General features: G+C 37.5%; 1 protein-coding gene across 2 annotated transcripts in view; it reads left to right on the top strand.

Moving 5' to 3' along the window:
* The window catches only part of LOC133526001 (fasciclin-2-like), a 63140-nt gene that overhangs the window by 44366 nt on the left and 5384 nt on the right, over window positions 1-13390 (top strand). For both annotated transcript variants that reach the window (XM_061862463.1, XM_061862464.1), the window contains 10 exons: window positions 642-775; window positions 2728-2874; window positions 3444-3584; window positions 5159-5308; window positions 5725-5870; window positions 6554-6666; window positions 9830-9977; window positions 10283-10502; window positions 11174-11451; window positions 12175-12286. In XM_061862463.1, coding sequence (XP_061718447.1) covers window positions 642-775; window positions 2728-2874; window positions 3444-3584; window positions 5159-5308; window positions 5725-5870; window positions 6554-6666; window positions 9830-9977; window positions 10283-10502; window positions 11174-11451; window positions 12175-12286 — 1589 coding nt within the window. The remainder of the gene's footprint in view (window positions 1-641; window positions 776-2727; window positions 2875-3443; window positions 3585-5158; window positions 5309-5724; window positions 5871-6553; window positions 6667-9829; window positions 9978-10282; window positions 10503-11173; window positions 11452-12174; window positions 12287-13390) is intronic.

Genomic DNA, 13390 nt, shown 5'->3' with positions numbered 1-13390 from the left:
TTGGTGATGAACACATAAATTTATGCCCTTAGTACTCACCTTGCCAGGGTGCCAGGACTTGAACTCGGAAAATATGAAACAATATTTCCCTAAGGCAGCATCCAAGCTTTGCAACCATTACAATATCGAGCGTCAAGCCTATTAGATCATCACGTATGGACACCAAAATTCAAAAATTTGTAGAAAGGATTCGGAAGTCAGACTCTGATTATACTCATGTATTTAGCAATTAAATTTAAATTTTATTTTGTTTGATTAAATGCAAATCTCCATTCAAAGTGTAAAATAAATCGTAGTTCGTACCACATTCTATTCCACATTAGGTGCTCTTTAGAAATAACTAAAACTTCTGTGCTTAGACGTAAAGGTGCAACCACACCCCAGCTAACTTTTGTAGAGCAACACGCTAACATTAAGTAACCTACCTAGTTACTTACTGTTGCACAGTGTTCCTCCACAGCTGCTCCCCAAAATTTTACTGCGGTGTAGATGAGCCCTTTACCATTTACGCAACCGTACTATCTTTTCTCGAAGAAATTCCGGGTCTTTTTGACCCCCTCTAACTCCGTTATAAATTGTGAATGAATCTTCTGTGATTTGTTTACACTAAAATATGTTTATTGCGTATAATTTGTTTCTAGATAGCCCGTACTTTGTGAATACGACTGAGGATCAGAATATAATCATCGGAGAAGACTCGATAGTTCGATGCGAAGTGCGGGGAATCGCGGATTACGAGATGGTTTGGTACCGAATCACAGACCGAGCGGATGTGGTATGATATTTTTATACTAACTTGCTTAAAACCTGTAGTTACGAGCCATTTCCTTCATTACCAAGGTGATCAATAAATGACGTTTATCATGATCAGCTACTTTAGAGCACAGAGTTCCCTTTCTATATTTGTCTCTTCTACTACGTAGCCTCTGGCCTTTTTGTAAAAATAAATATACAATTAATATATATAATCAAATGATTAACTGACAGATTTATGACCCTGAATTAATGTCGTCTCACGTATAACTAAGAAATATGCATCAAGAATTAAAGTACATTGGTCTCTATCGGCGACGAATAGGTTCCTTGGTGACCTCCATTTGTCCACAATTTCATAAATGTTTATTCTTCCCAATCTATAGGATTGAGCCAGGTGATTTGAGCTGGGTGAACAGAGTCAACTAAAGGGGATATCCATACAATGGGGTGATCCAAAAACAATTTTTTTTATTCTCGTTCCACAAGGCTTTTTTTTTTCAATTTCATTTATTGAGAGACCAACTGAGATCATTATTGTTAGTACAAATTTTATATCTTAAAATATATGGTTAGTACTACGTATACACAATAACGAGAATGTCAATAAATTAATGATGAATAAGAATAAATAAATTAATTGAAAATGGAAAGAAGTGAAATTAAATCAAACAAAATACAATAAAAACAAAATTCAATCAAATAAAAATAAATGCAAATAAAATTAATTTAAAAATGTTTCAATACAGTAGGGCTAAGATGGTCGGCTCTTTATCATTTGTCACCATGCCTGTCACGTTCTAACAAGTATGTAAGCGCGAAAGTGATGGGCATAGTGACAAGTGATAAAAATGGAACCATGCTGACACCGCAGGTATTAATTAATACAGATGTCAAATTTGATAAAATGTCACTTCATACAATTTCGCTATTCTATACAGTTGTCAGGATGTCAGTGTAGATATTTCACACCCCGGTTCAGGTGTATACTACAACAGCGGTTGAGATATACACAATCTACCCGTTCAGATATCATTCTCAGAATGCTGCTGGAAAATTTTGTACTTGATTAGATCTCAAATGTCGCTATGCAAATTTTAGCGTAATTTGTGTCTAGGGGTCGCGATGATTAGACGATTTTTCAATTTCGACATTTTGGTAGACAATAAAATAAAATCCCCAACATATAGAGAACTGGTATTTTTTGTTGATGATCACGTAGTTCAAATAACAAGAGAGTGTCACTGCTAAACACGGAAAGTGGCTAATTGCCATATTACATAATATTAGACTCTTTCTTTTCGCGTAAAGTGGATTTGATGGACTAGTCGGCACTGTAGTCTTAAAAGTCAAAAATAAGCCATTTTTACATCATTTTCGTGCATTTTGTGCATTTTGATGTCTAAAAATACTAAATATGCCTTAGCACGTTGGCTCGAACGGGGATAGGAATACGAATTCCTAAATGAGTCTCGCTTAGACTCGACCGGTCATATCTGCGGATTTTAGAATTTGAAATTTCGTGACTTCCATACTAATGTACTGTTACTTGCAAACCATCGCAACCTCTAAATGAGTTAATATGAAGCCATAATTTTTGGTAAATTTCTGTTTTGAAAACAATGGAACAAGAAAAAACTTGTGGAATGTTTTTTTCCTACATTCTTAGACCACTCTAGTATACATACGTACATTATAATGACGACGTCACAACTTGCCATTTTTATGAGTTGAATACCCTTTAGACATTACAAAAACATAAAACGATGCCTATGTAACTTGGTTAGTTGGCCTGTTGTTACCTGGTTCTATTTTCCTTTAAAATTTATTTGTAGATTTACATGTATGTAAAATGTATAATAGTAGGTGCAATAAAGAATATTTACTTACTTACTTACTTGGTGTACATATTTTTTGAATTAAAAGCGCATCACACATTTCTTGATTTTGTTTATGTACAAATGTGTTTTTTAGGTTTTGGTCAACGACATGAAGTACAAGATATTGCCTGAACATGGCCTACTCATCAGAAATGTCACTAAAGAGGACGCCGGGTACTACAACTGCACAGTCAATAACATTGTCATAGGGGATTCTATACCAATACGTATCAATGTACAGGTAAATATACATTGCTTAAAAGTTGCATCTGTTATTACTACGACAAAAGAATCCTAAAAATTATTTGTCAACATTTCTGCAGTTACCAGAAATAACAGCCAACCTATATATGCGTAAAGTTAAATAATATCCGTTGGCAGTTGGCGGCACCATATTTAAAGCTAGCCGGTCCGTTAGATGATATTGATGCAATAAACAATTATGGAAATACAGTTAACAAAGTGATTTGTGATAATGAGCAGGAGTACTTGCGAACGTTATATCGTATATGTTGAACTGCATAACGAATATTTTGGCTGACTGCTTCGATAAGTAGTTGCGATCAGTCAATTTTTTCGATTTGAGCAAGCTTTATTTACTTTTCTTGCAAAGGGTGAAGTTTGAATATTTTGTTTTAAATAAGATTTAACTAATATCGTCTAGTCAGCCAAATACGTCACTAAAAAAATAAGCGATCTCAAAACATTGCCTAGATATCAAACCTCCGCGCCTATTTTTTTCTATCTTTTCCCAGTTGTTTTAATACCATCACAGGTCTGGTCTAAATACAGATTATTTAATTTTCACAGGCGGCGGCAAGGCCAGTAATATTCGAACCGAAATTTAACATTCCACCTGAGGCAATAGTTGTCGGCAATTCAGTGGTTGTGGAGTGCCTTGCGGAAGCCATACCCTACCCTGAATATACCTGGACCAAGATTACTGATGAGGTACGATTTACTTGCTTTATAATCCATTACATATAAAATAAATAAATAAAAAAGCCTTTTATTTCTCGCAGGTACTTAATTAACAAACATAATTAGCGAAAGCAATACACTTGAATTAACTCTAGGTTTAGTATTTAGTTACAATAATATTTGATATTCAAATGACAATTCAATGTTATAATATCATGCAATAAATGTAATTAAAATTTCGTTTAAATTTGCTTTTTTTCTATTTATTTATTTTTATTCTGCAAGAACCCCTCCTGTGAAGGTGAAGGCCTCCTCCAGTGATGACCAGTGATCTCTGTCTTTGGCAACATCCATCCATTTTTTACCTCCTGTTTGGGTGATGTCGTATGCCCACCTTGTGATAGGTCTGCCATGTTTCCTGGTTCCTGTTGGTCCTAACCATGAGGTTATTCGTAATGTCCAGCGGTCATCAGTCAATCTGGCTATGTGGCCTGCCCATCGCCATTTTAATTTTTGCGCGTAGGAGAGCGCATCGGTAACTTTTGTTTTTTGGCGTATGATGGTATTGCGTATTTTGTATAGTTTTCTTATTTTTAGTATGCTTCTCTCCATATTCCGCTGACATGTATTTAATTTCTTTTTTGTCCGTCCAGTAAATTTCCAGGTTTGGCACGCATATGTAAGAGATGGTAAGAGGCATGTATCCATAACTTTTTTCTTTAGTCTCAGTGGCAAATTACCTTTCAGGACTTCTCTAAGGCTCCAAAACTTTTTCCATGTGCAAGATATTCTCCTGTCTATTTCCATGCCATTGTTTTGTTTAAGGAAAGATATTTGTTTTCCTAAATAGATATAGCTATCAACATATTCTATGGGCATGTTATTTAGAGTAATTTCGTCTTTAGTGCTGTTTGTCATCAATTTGTTTTAGTTAAAATGATTTCCAATCCGGCTTCTAAGCTTGCTTGATTTAGACACTCTATCATGGTTGCTAGTTCGGAGATTTTTTCTGAAAGTAATACAATATCGTCCGCGAATTTTAGGTGGCTTAGGTAGGTATTAATTTTTTATTTTTAGGCCGATGTTGTTCCAGTCTAGTTTTCTTATAATATTCTCCAATACAGCTATAAATATTCGCGGAGACAGTGGGTCGCCTTGCCTGACACCTCGTTTAATTGGTATTGTCACGGGACCACCTATACCAATCCATCACAAATTAATACCTAAATAGCTAATAAGTTTTTAGTATAATATTGTATCTGGATAAAAATGGAAAATAACAAAAAATACGAAAATATCAAGGGTCAATAATGTACATAAACTTAATGAATTGATGATATCTAATGTGCCATATTATGTTCTTTTGAATATACTTACATTCATTCAAACGCCTCTAGAGGTTTTGTATATTTGCATTTATATTTCATAAAACAAATACATGTATTTTTCTTATACTTTTCATCTATTTAATAATTTTTAAGAACTATTTTTAAAGTATTAAAAAAGATTAACAAAAATCTTGTTTTACGTTACTGGCGAACGTAACCATATTTCAATAAACATTATATTTCTCTATATATCAATCGTTTGTCATGTTTTTTCAGTTCGGTAATCCTATAGAAAATGCAAACTCGACGTGGACACCAATGGTTAATACAATAAAATTCGATAGCATCAAAAAAGAAGATGCAGGGACATACGTATGCACCGCAGCAAACACTGTGGATAGTGCAGCTGTAAAAGTTTCCATTGCTGTAAGTATATCTGCCTGATAAGTACAAACACATTAGGGACTACATGGAATTGTTTTTGTTATCCGCTGGAAGCAAATGGTTCTTGTTACAACATATCATTACTTTTTTTGAAGCGCTAATACATAGTCAGAATTTCGTTGCCATGCGGACCCCAGGCTTCCCATGAGCCGTGGCAAAAAATGCCGGGAAAACGCAAAGAAGATGATGAATACGTCTAGTCAGAAGTGTAAAATACTTAGCTCTAAAGACACGATAGTTCGAAATTTACTACTTCAGAATTTAGTAACCTAAAAATTCAGTTAATGAAAATATCATAATTAACACAGTAAGCCCTGATCAAGTCAAACCCTTACCGAGTCAAAGATTTTTACTTTCACCTAATTTTTATAGCAATTAATTTCATTTTATTTTACTAGGTCAAAGTGCCGCCAGTAATAACGTTCCTGGAAAACGTCACCGTCGTGGAAGGCAACGCAGCACAGATTGCCTGCAAGGCTACCGGAGTTCCTGCCCCTGTACTTCTCATAGAGACCAGTCTGGACGGATTGGAGACAGACAAAAGGTGTAGTTTTTTTGTCGACGTTATTAGTATCTTAGTAATCAGTCTAAAGAGGGCCACAGATTACCAGTTCGCCTGATTATATGAGTCTGGGAATTAATCGCAAAAGGTCACACACTAACAGTTCCATTTCAGGTCTCGGCCTGACGACTGTGCTACTTTTATTATGGAACCGACTTTTGGCTCAAAATACATTTTGGCTGATCAGATGTCGATGTTTCTATGAAAATGCCAAAAATGTTTTCGCGATTTCGGAGTAGTCGGTCCCATAATAAAAATAGCGAGTAGAATCGAGGCCTGAATTTAAAGCTCCATGATGGGAAACACCCTGTATATGTCGTTGTCTTGTACCCTCAACACAAGCCTTATTGAGATGAACTGTAGGACTATGTCGATTTGTGGGAGATTGTCCCGTAATAGGTTGGTTGTCGTCCTAAAGCACCCCCAGCAGAGGTGCAAAGGGCCTTCACAAGTTCGCGCCACGCTTTCCTATCTTCAGCTCGCCCTCTGGCCTCGCTCCGACTCAACCTGACCGCTCGTAGCTCTCTTAGGACGGACCGTTGCCAAGAGTGTACAGGACGCCCGGAGCCACGGTTTCCGTCCGACGGTTTCCAAGTGAAAGCTATGGCCAAGCATGGCTAAGCTGTCCCATAATAATAAAATTATTTATTATTGTTCTAAAACAGGGTATCAACAGCAATCATGCACCCGACACCGGACACGTCGGAGCTATATTTGACAATTGTGAACGTGTCCAGATCATGTGAGGGTATATTCAGATGCAGTGCAGCTAATGCAGGTTGGTTGGTGTTTAGGGTTCCGTACCCAAAGGGTATAACCCCCTACTAAGACTCCGCTGTCCGTCCGTCTTGTCCGTCTGTATCTCATGAACCGTGATAGCAGACAGTTGAAATTTTCACAGATGATATATCTTGCCGCTATAATAGCAAATACTAAAAAGTACGAACCCCTCGGTGGGCGAGTCCGACTCGCACTTGTCCGATTTTTGTTTTTGGAAAGGCTCCTTTTCCACATTTTTATATTAAGTATGTCGGATTGGCCAGAATTATCAAATAATTAAACAAATGACGAATAACTAGGTATGATTAGAAATCGTAAATTGTTCTAGCGACACTCTGAACACTTTTTTATACCACGTTGGTGGCTAAAAATCATAGGGCCTATAGTATAGACGATTGCAACTCCAGGGTTGTCGCCAAAGAGAATTTGAAATAGAGGTGGATTGAGAAAAAAAAATGTAGGCACAATAAATTTGCTGCCATTTTTCGACACATGATTAAAACTTATCTTATCAGCAGTGAATGAATACGGATCAAAGTCAAATGGCGTTCTAAAAGTTTTAATCATATGTCGAAAGATGGCAGTAAATTTATTGTGCCTACAATTTTTTTTTCACAATCCACCTCTATTTCAAATTCTCTGCTAACATTTAGGCTACAAACATTTTCTTTAACTCCTCACTTTAAAAAACCTGTACACGCCTTTTTTAACAGATTTCAAAAAACAAAAAATGAGGCTATTTGAAGAAAAGATAATCATACATCATACATGGACTTAATAAGCCGCACATACTTCTCTGGCATTCCTTTTTCTCTCATAGCCCACCACAGAACCTTACGGGGGACTCTATCGTATGCCTTTTCCAGGTCCACGAACACCATGTGTAAGTTCTTTTGCGCAAGTCTATATTTTTCGCACAATTGGCGAAGTGCAAATATGGCGTCCGTAGTTCCCCGGCCCGGCATAAACCCAAATTGGTTCTGTGTTACCTCACTTTCTTCTCTCATTCGTCTCGCTACTACTTTTTCCCATATCTTCATACTATGTGACATGAGCTTTATTCCCCGATAATTGTTGCAATCTTGTACATCACCCTTATTCTTAAAGATGGGCACCAGCGAACTGTTGCACCATTCATCAGGGATCGCCTCTTCTTGCAACAACTTATTAAAGAATAAAGTCAGCCACTTCCATCCATCCGCTTTCAGAAACTTCCATACTTCCGCAGGTATACCATCTGGCCCAACCGCTTTCCCATTCTTCATACCTTGCACTGCCAACCTTACTTCTTCTACAGAGATCTCTTTCACCATACCTATGTTACATCTATCATTTTCTAGCACTCCACTCCAATCATTCTCTTCGTTCATAAGTTTATTGAAGTAGTTCTTCCAGCGTTCTTTTATGCTTTTGTCATCCGTCAAAATCTTTCCTGCTTCGTCTCTCATACATTTCATATGATTTATATCTCTTGCATTCTTCTCTCGTTCTCTTGCTATTCTGTAGAGGTCTTTTTGGCCTTGGGGGCTCTCCAGGAAATCGTACAATTTATCTTGTACCTTGGCCCTTGCGATTGCTATTGCTTTCTTAGCCTTCTTCTTACTTGTTAAATAAGCTGACCTCTTGATTTCTTTCTCTCTATCGTTCCCCTCTTCCACCTTTTTCCATTCTTTAAAAGCATTCTTCTTTTCTTTCAGAATCGTTCGCACATCTTCGTTCCACCACCATGTATCCCTATCAATCTTTCCTTTCCCTTTTGTTTCCCCAAAAACATCCCTTGCCACACTTCTTAAACATACCGCCATTTCATTCCAGCAATCATTCGCTCTCATCCCTGCCATGTCACCCATTCCTACCATTTTATCGACTATTCTTTTTCTAAAATTTTCAGCTAACTCCCTATCGCTCAATCTATGCCATTTTGTTCTAGGTGGGGGCTTCGAGTTCTTTTGCAAATGTTGTACTTTAAGATTTAAGTCTAGAATCAGTAACCTATGCTGGGAAACTAGGCTCTCACTGGGTATTACTTTGCAGTCCTTAGCCGAATGTATTTTACTCCTTCTTAGAAGAAAGTAATCAATTTGGGTAGAGTGGTGGCCACTACGGTATGTGATAAGGTGTTGTTCTTTCTTTTGATAGTAGGTGTTCACTATGGCTAAGTCAAAGGCTAAGGCTGCTTCCAGTAGAGCCTCTCCCGCTTGATTCCTGACTCCGTAACCACGGCCCCCATGCACTCTTTCATATCCGTCATTCATTCTTCCCACATGTCCATTAAAATCTCCTCCAATGTACATCTCCTCACATTCTGGTATTCCCATAATTACCACATCCAAATCCTCCCAGAATTTCTTTTTCAAACTATCATCACATCCAGTCTGCGGTGCATATACGCTAATAACATTCAGAATCAAGTTTTCTATCAACAATTTAACGATACCCGATTTACCGATTTCCGGTACCTTGGGTCATTGATCCAAAGTGACGGCAACATCGACCGTGACGTGAAAAATAGAATAAATGCGGGATGGATGAAATGGCGACAGGTCTCTGGAACAACTTGCGATCCACGAATGCCCCTTAAACTTAAGGGGAAAATCTACAGGACGATCGTGAGACCTGTTGTAATGTATGGATCAGAATGCTGGGCGACGAAAGTGACGGATGAAAGAAGAGTGCACGCAGCGGAAATGAGAATGTTGAGATGGATGTGTGGAGTGACGAGAAAGGATCGAATTAAGAATGAGTATATAAGGGGAAGTTTGAAAGTAGCACCGGTAGCGGAGAAGATAAGGAGTGGTAGGTTAGCGTGGTATGGGCATTTAATGAGGAGGGATGAATGCCATATAGGAAAAAGAATGTTAGGAATGAATGTTGATGGACGGAGAGCGGATGGTAGACCCAAAAACGATGGATGGATTGTGTGAAAGAGGATATGAGAAAGAAAGGAGTGAGTGCTGAGGTGACGAAAGATAGAGGAGAATGGAAGAGAAGAACATGTTGTGCCGACCCCACATAACGTGGGATAAGGGCAGGAGGAAGAGAGAGAGATTTGAAGAAAAGATAAATATTTATTTATGTTTGTAATAATATAAATACTATATTGCTGTTTAGTTTGAGCCTGTGCCCAGAAGTACCTAAGTGTTTCTTTTGCCTTTTTGCAGTCACCAACGTTACTCAGGAAATGTACTTGACCGTCCTGTACGCGCCATATTTCCCCGTACAAAACGAGACCATATGGGGCTGGCACAACCACACGGTCAACATCAGCTGCGTCCACGCAAGCAACCCACCATCCACAATAGTATGGAAGTATGATTTTCAAGTAACTAGCTATTGTTAGACAGCTTTACTTAGGTCACAATTTTAAGCTGAAAAGAAATATTTCACAGAAATTCACTGAAATTAATTCATAAAAAACTTATATCGACAACTTAAATACCAATTAACAAGTAAGTAATAGTAAATATCTAAGTACAGACTTATAAAAATAGAAAAAATATAATAATTAAAATTGTTCGCTGCGCTGCGCAATTTAGTATAATGAATTCCCATGGTGCGCAGCAATAACTTTGCGGCCAATTCAGTTAATTTTGAATTCTTAAAACTTTTGTCAGGTTCCTTGGGAGTGAAAGTCGCGAAACAACGACAGCTGAACACGATCAAGTCAATAAACGGCTGCAAGAACTGAGTGACGGCAGTTCAGAACAATACTTAGCCTTCCAAATTGACGCTAATGAGTATGGGGAGTACGAGTGCACAGCTGTCAATCCTTATGGAAATACTACGAAGAAAATATACTTGAGAGAAGCATTCAAACCGACGGCTATCAAAAATGTAAGTACGCACTTATAATTTTGCGTTTCTTCGTAAATTACATTAATGAACCATAACATTTTATCATTAACTCCATCCGTCGAATAGAATACGAAAATTTTAGCTTTTTTACATTTCTTTAATTGGCTGTTTGTCGACTACGTTCGCGCCTTCTCCTTGCGTGCGCATTGGAATCGTGCGTAAAAAATGCCCAGTCTTTCTTGAAAAAAGTGTTAGTAGCTTACTTCAATGAACTGGCATACGTGGAGCTTCAGACATTAGGTAGGCGTGCGCGGAGTCGAGGCCCGTTCGACAGTGTAATGAAATGCATGGTTTACATTATTATTTTTATAATACACCTTAATCTTCATGAGTCATAAATACGTGTCATAATAAATTTATGGCAAAAATATATTTTTCGGTATAAGTTTTTATCGCTGACTGTACTTTTTTTCACAGGCGACTAATACTCATTGAGATAATTCTAACAACCCCACAATTAGTTTTGCGTTATTTTATCTCAGACTTCTCATGGCCACCTTTCTTTATCTGTGTCACCTTACATCATCAATCGGAAATCGTGAAGTGGGCCAAATTTAGCTTCCAAGATTTGACCCGCATGCAGGGCAAGTTAAAGTTCCTTTGCGCTTTTTACAACTGTCTGCTAAATTATAATATCATTTTGCTCACAGAAAACAATCATAACCATGACAGCAACATCTGTAACGTTCCAAATCCATGGCCCGGACTCCGCAGACAACGCCCCCGTACGCGGCTACGTCGCAGAATACGACCTCGTGGAGAACTACGCCACCACCAGCCACCATAACATAAGCTATTGCGGCGTGGAACGGAACTTTACCATAGACCGGCTGAAGCCCAACAGGACATATTCGATTAAGTTCGCAGCCCAAAATGCGGTTGGTGATGGCGAGTGGTCGGAGCCGTTTGAATTCATGACGCCTGAATCGTAAGGATTTGTTATCTGAATTATTTAGATATTCGATTGCTTGTAATCTGTTGCAAAATATGCAACGTTATCTTTTTATAACGCAATTTAATAATTTACTCATCTACACCTTTCTTTTCATGCTAAGCCGGTAAATGCAACTTGTATTAAATGACTGAATGAAATTGCCGATGTATTCAGAAAATGTATTGCCTAGTAGGTACGGTTATCTGCAGAAAATCTGACCACAGGAAGTTAAAAAATATCTCTGGGATTTACTATAAAATATATACGATGATGTACGTTTACACATAAATAAATATTATAGGACATTATTACACAAATTGACTAAGCCCCTCAGTACGCTCAATAAGGCTTGTGTTGAGGGTACTTAGACAACGATATATATTATAATTTATTAATATTTATAAATACTTAAATACATAGGGAACAAATATCCATGCTCATTACACGAATAAATGCCCTTACCAGGATTTGAACCCGGGACCCTCGGCTTCGTTGGCAGGGTCACTGCCCACTAGGCCAGACCGGTCGTCAAAACACATTCCTCTAAAGATGCCATATTATGGCGAGTGGTCAAACATTCAGGTCAAAGACATGCTCGGTTTAAAGACATTGATTTTCACAAGAACAATTCACTCACATGAGAACATTTCAACCTACCTAGATCCTATTTTTTATTAAAATATATTTTCTTGTGTCCCAAATATGATAATGCTTCAGGTCCGCGCCCGAACCGCCGACAGAAGTGTGGGGCAATCAAGGCAAGCTCAGGTGGAAGGCGCCCGAGCCTAACGGCGAGCCCATCGACCATTACAGCGTCGAGTTCTGCCCGGTAAGTGCTTATTCGATCGTCAGTGGTAATATGGAACGGTCAAATAGTTATTGGGATCGGGATTTGTTGGTATTTTTACACGAGCCTCCTGAAAAAAAAATTATAACGTTTTTAAGACGTTCTTTACGAAAAACAGATGTATAATGCAAACTATCGGTGTTAACGTCGACACACTTGATTTCATCTTTATTGCTTATTTTACAATTACCTGCTGTTGCCGTTTTTATAGATATATTTTTGCACATTATATTATCGGTGTCTCAGTCAATTATAACGTCGATACACTTGTAAGTTCCACTATGACACTGTTTTAAATAACTGTAAATACCTTTTAAACTATACTAAAATCATAATTACGGAGTATATAAGCGCAACAACGAAAGTGTATGCAAAACATTTGAATATTTTCAAATGTTTCAAATAGTAGGTATTACCTGCCCGTTATAGCTGAGATGTGAATAAAATATGATGCTATTACGAAAATGCACCCATATTAAACATATCACCGTTTAATGCGCACATATTACATATATAGAGTCATAGATTTATAACTAGCCTAGATGCCTAGTCTGTACATCCCTAGTGAAGCCATTTCGAGTACGACATTATGTCGCCCTCGTGTCATCGTATCCGAACGGCCCTCGCAGTACTCAAGGTCGAGTTGGTTTGTGTACACCTCCCGGTTATAAATTAAAAAATATAAGAAAGATGGTTGTTTGTGCGGTGAATTGGTGTCACAACACATCAGTGAATAAAAACAAACCGCCTGATATAACATTTCACGCGTAAGTATCCAGTTTAATGTGATATTTTTACGTAATTGTAAATACAAAAATCCAAATTTATGTCAGCCGCCATTACTAATAAATGTTGCCAGGTGATATGAATCTTTTTTCCTCCAAATGAGGCATGACGATTACATTTATAAAATTAATATGCTTACTTTAAGTTCCTTGTATGACTATAGAAAATATTCTTTTTTAGTTTTTCATTCTTTTATTTCAAATTATGTTTTGTCTTTTATAAAATTACAGTTTAAATTCATATTTTTATTTTGTGTGATATTCGTTTTAGATTTCCGACTGATCCGCTTCTGTCTGCGAG

Source organism: Cydia pomonella, chromosome 15 (genome assembly GCF_033807575.1).
Source record: "Cydia pomonella isolate Wapato2018A chromosome 15, ilCydPomo1, whole genome shotgun sequence".
NCBI classification, from domain to species: Eukaryota; Metazoa; Arthropoda; class Insecta; order Lepidoptera; family Tortricidae; genus Cydia; species Cydia pomonella.
This window is presented reverse-complemented; position numbering and strand designations above follow the sequence as displayed.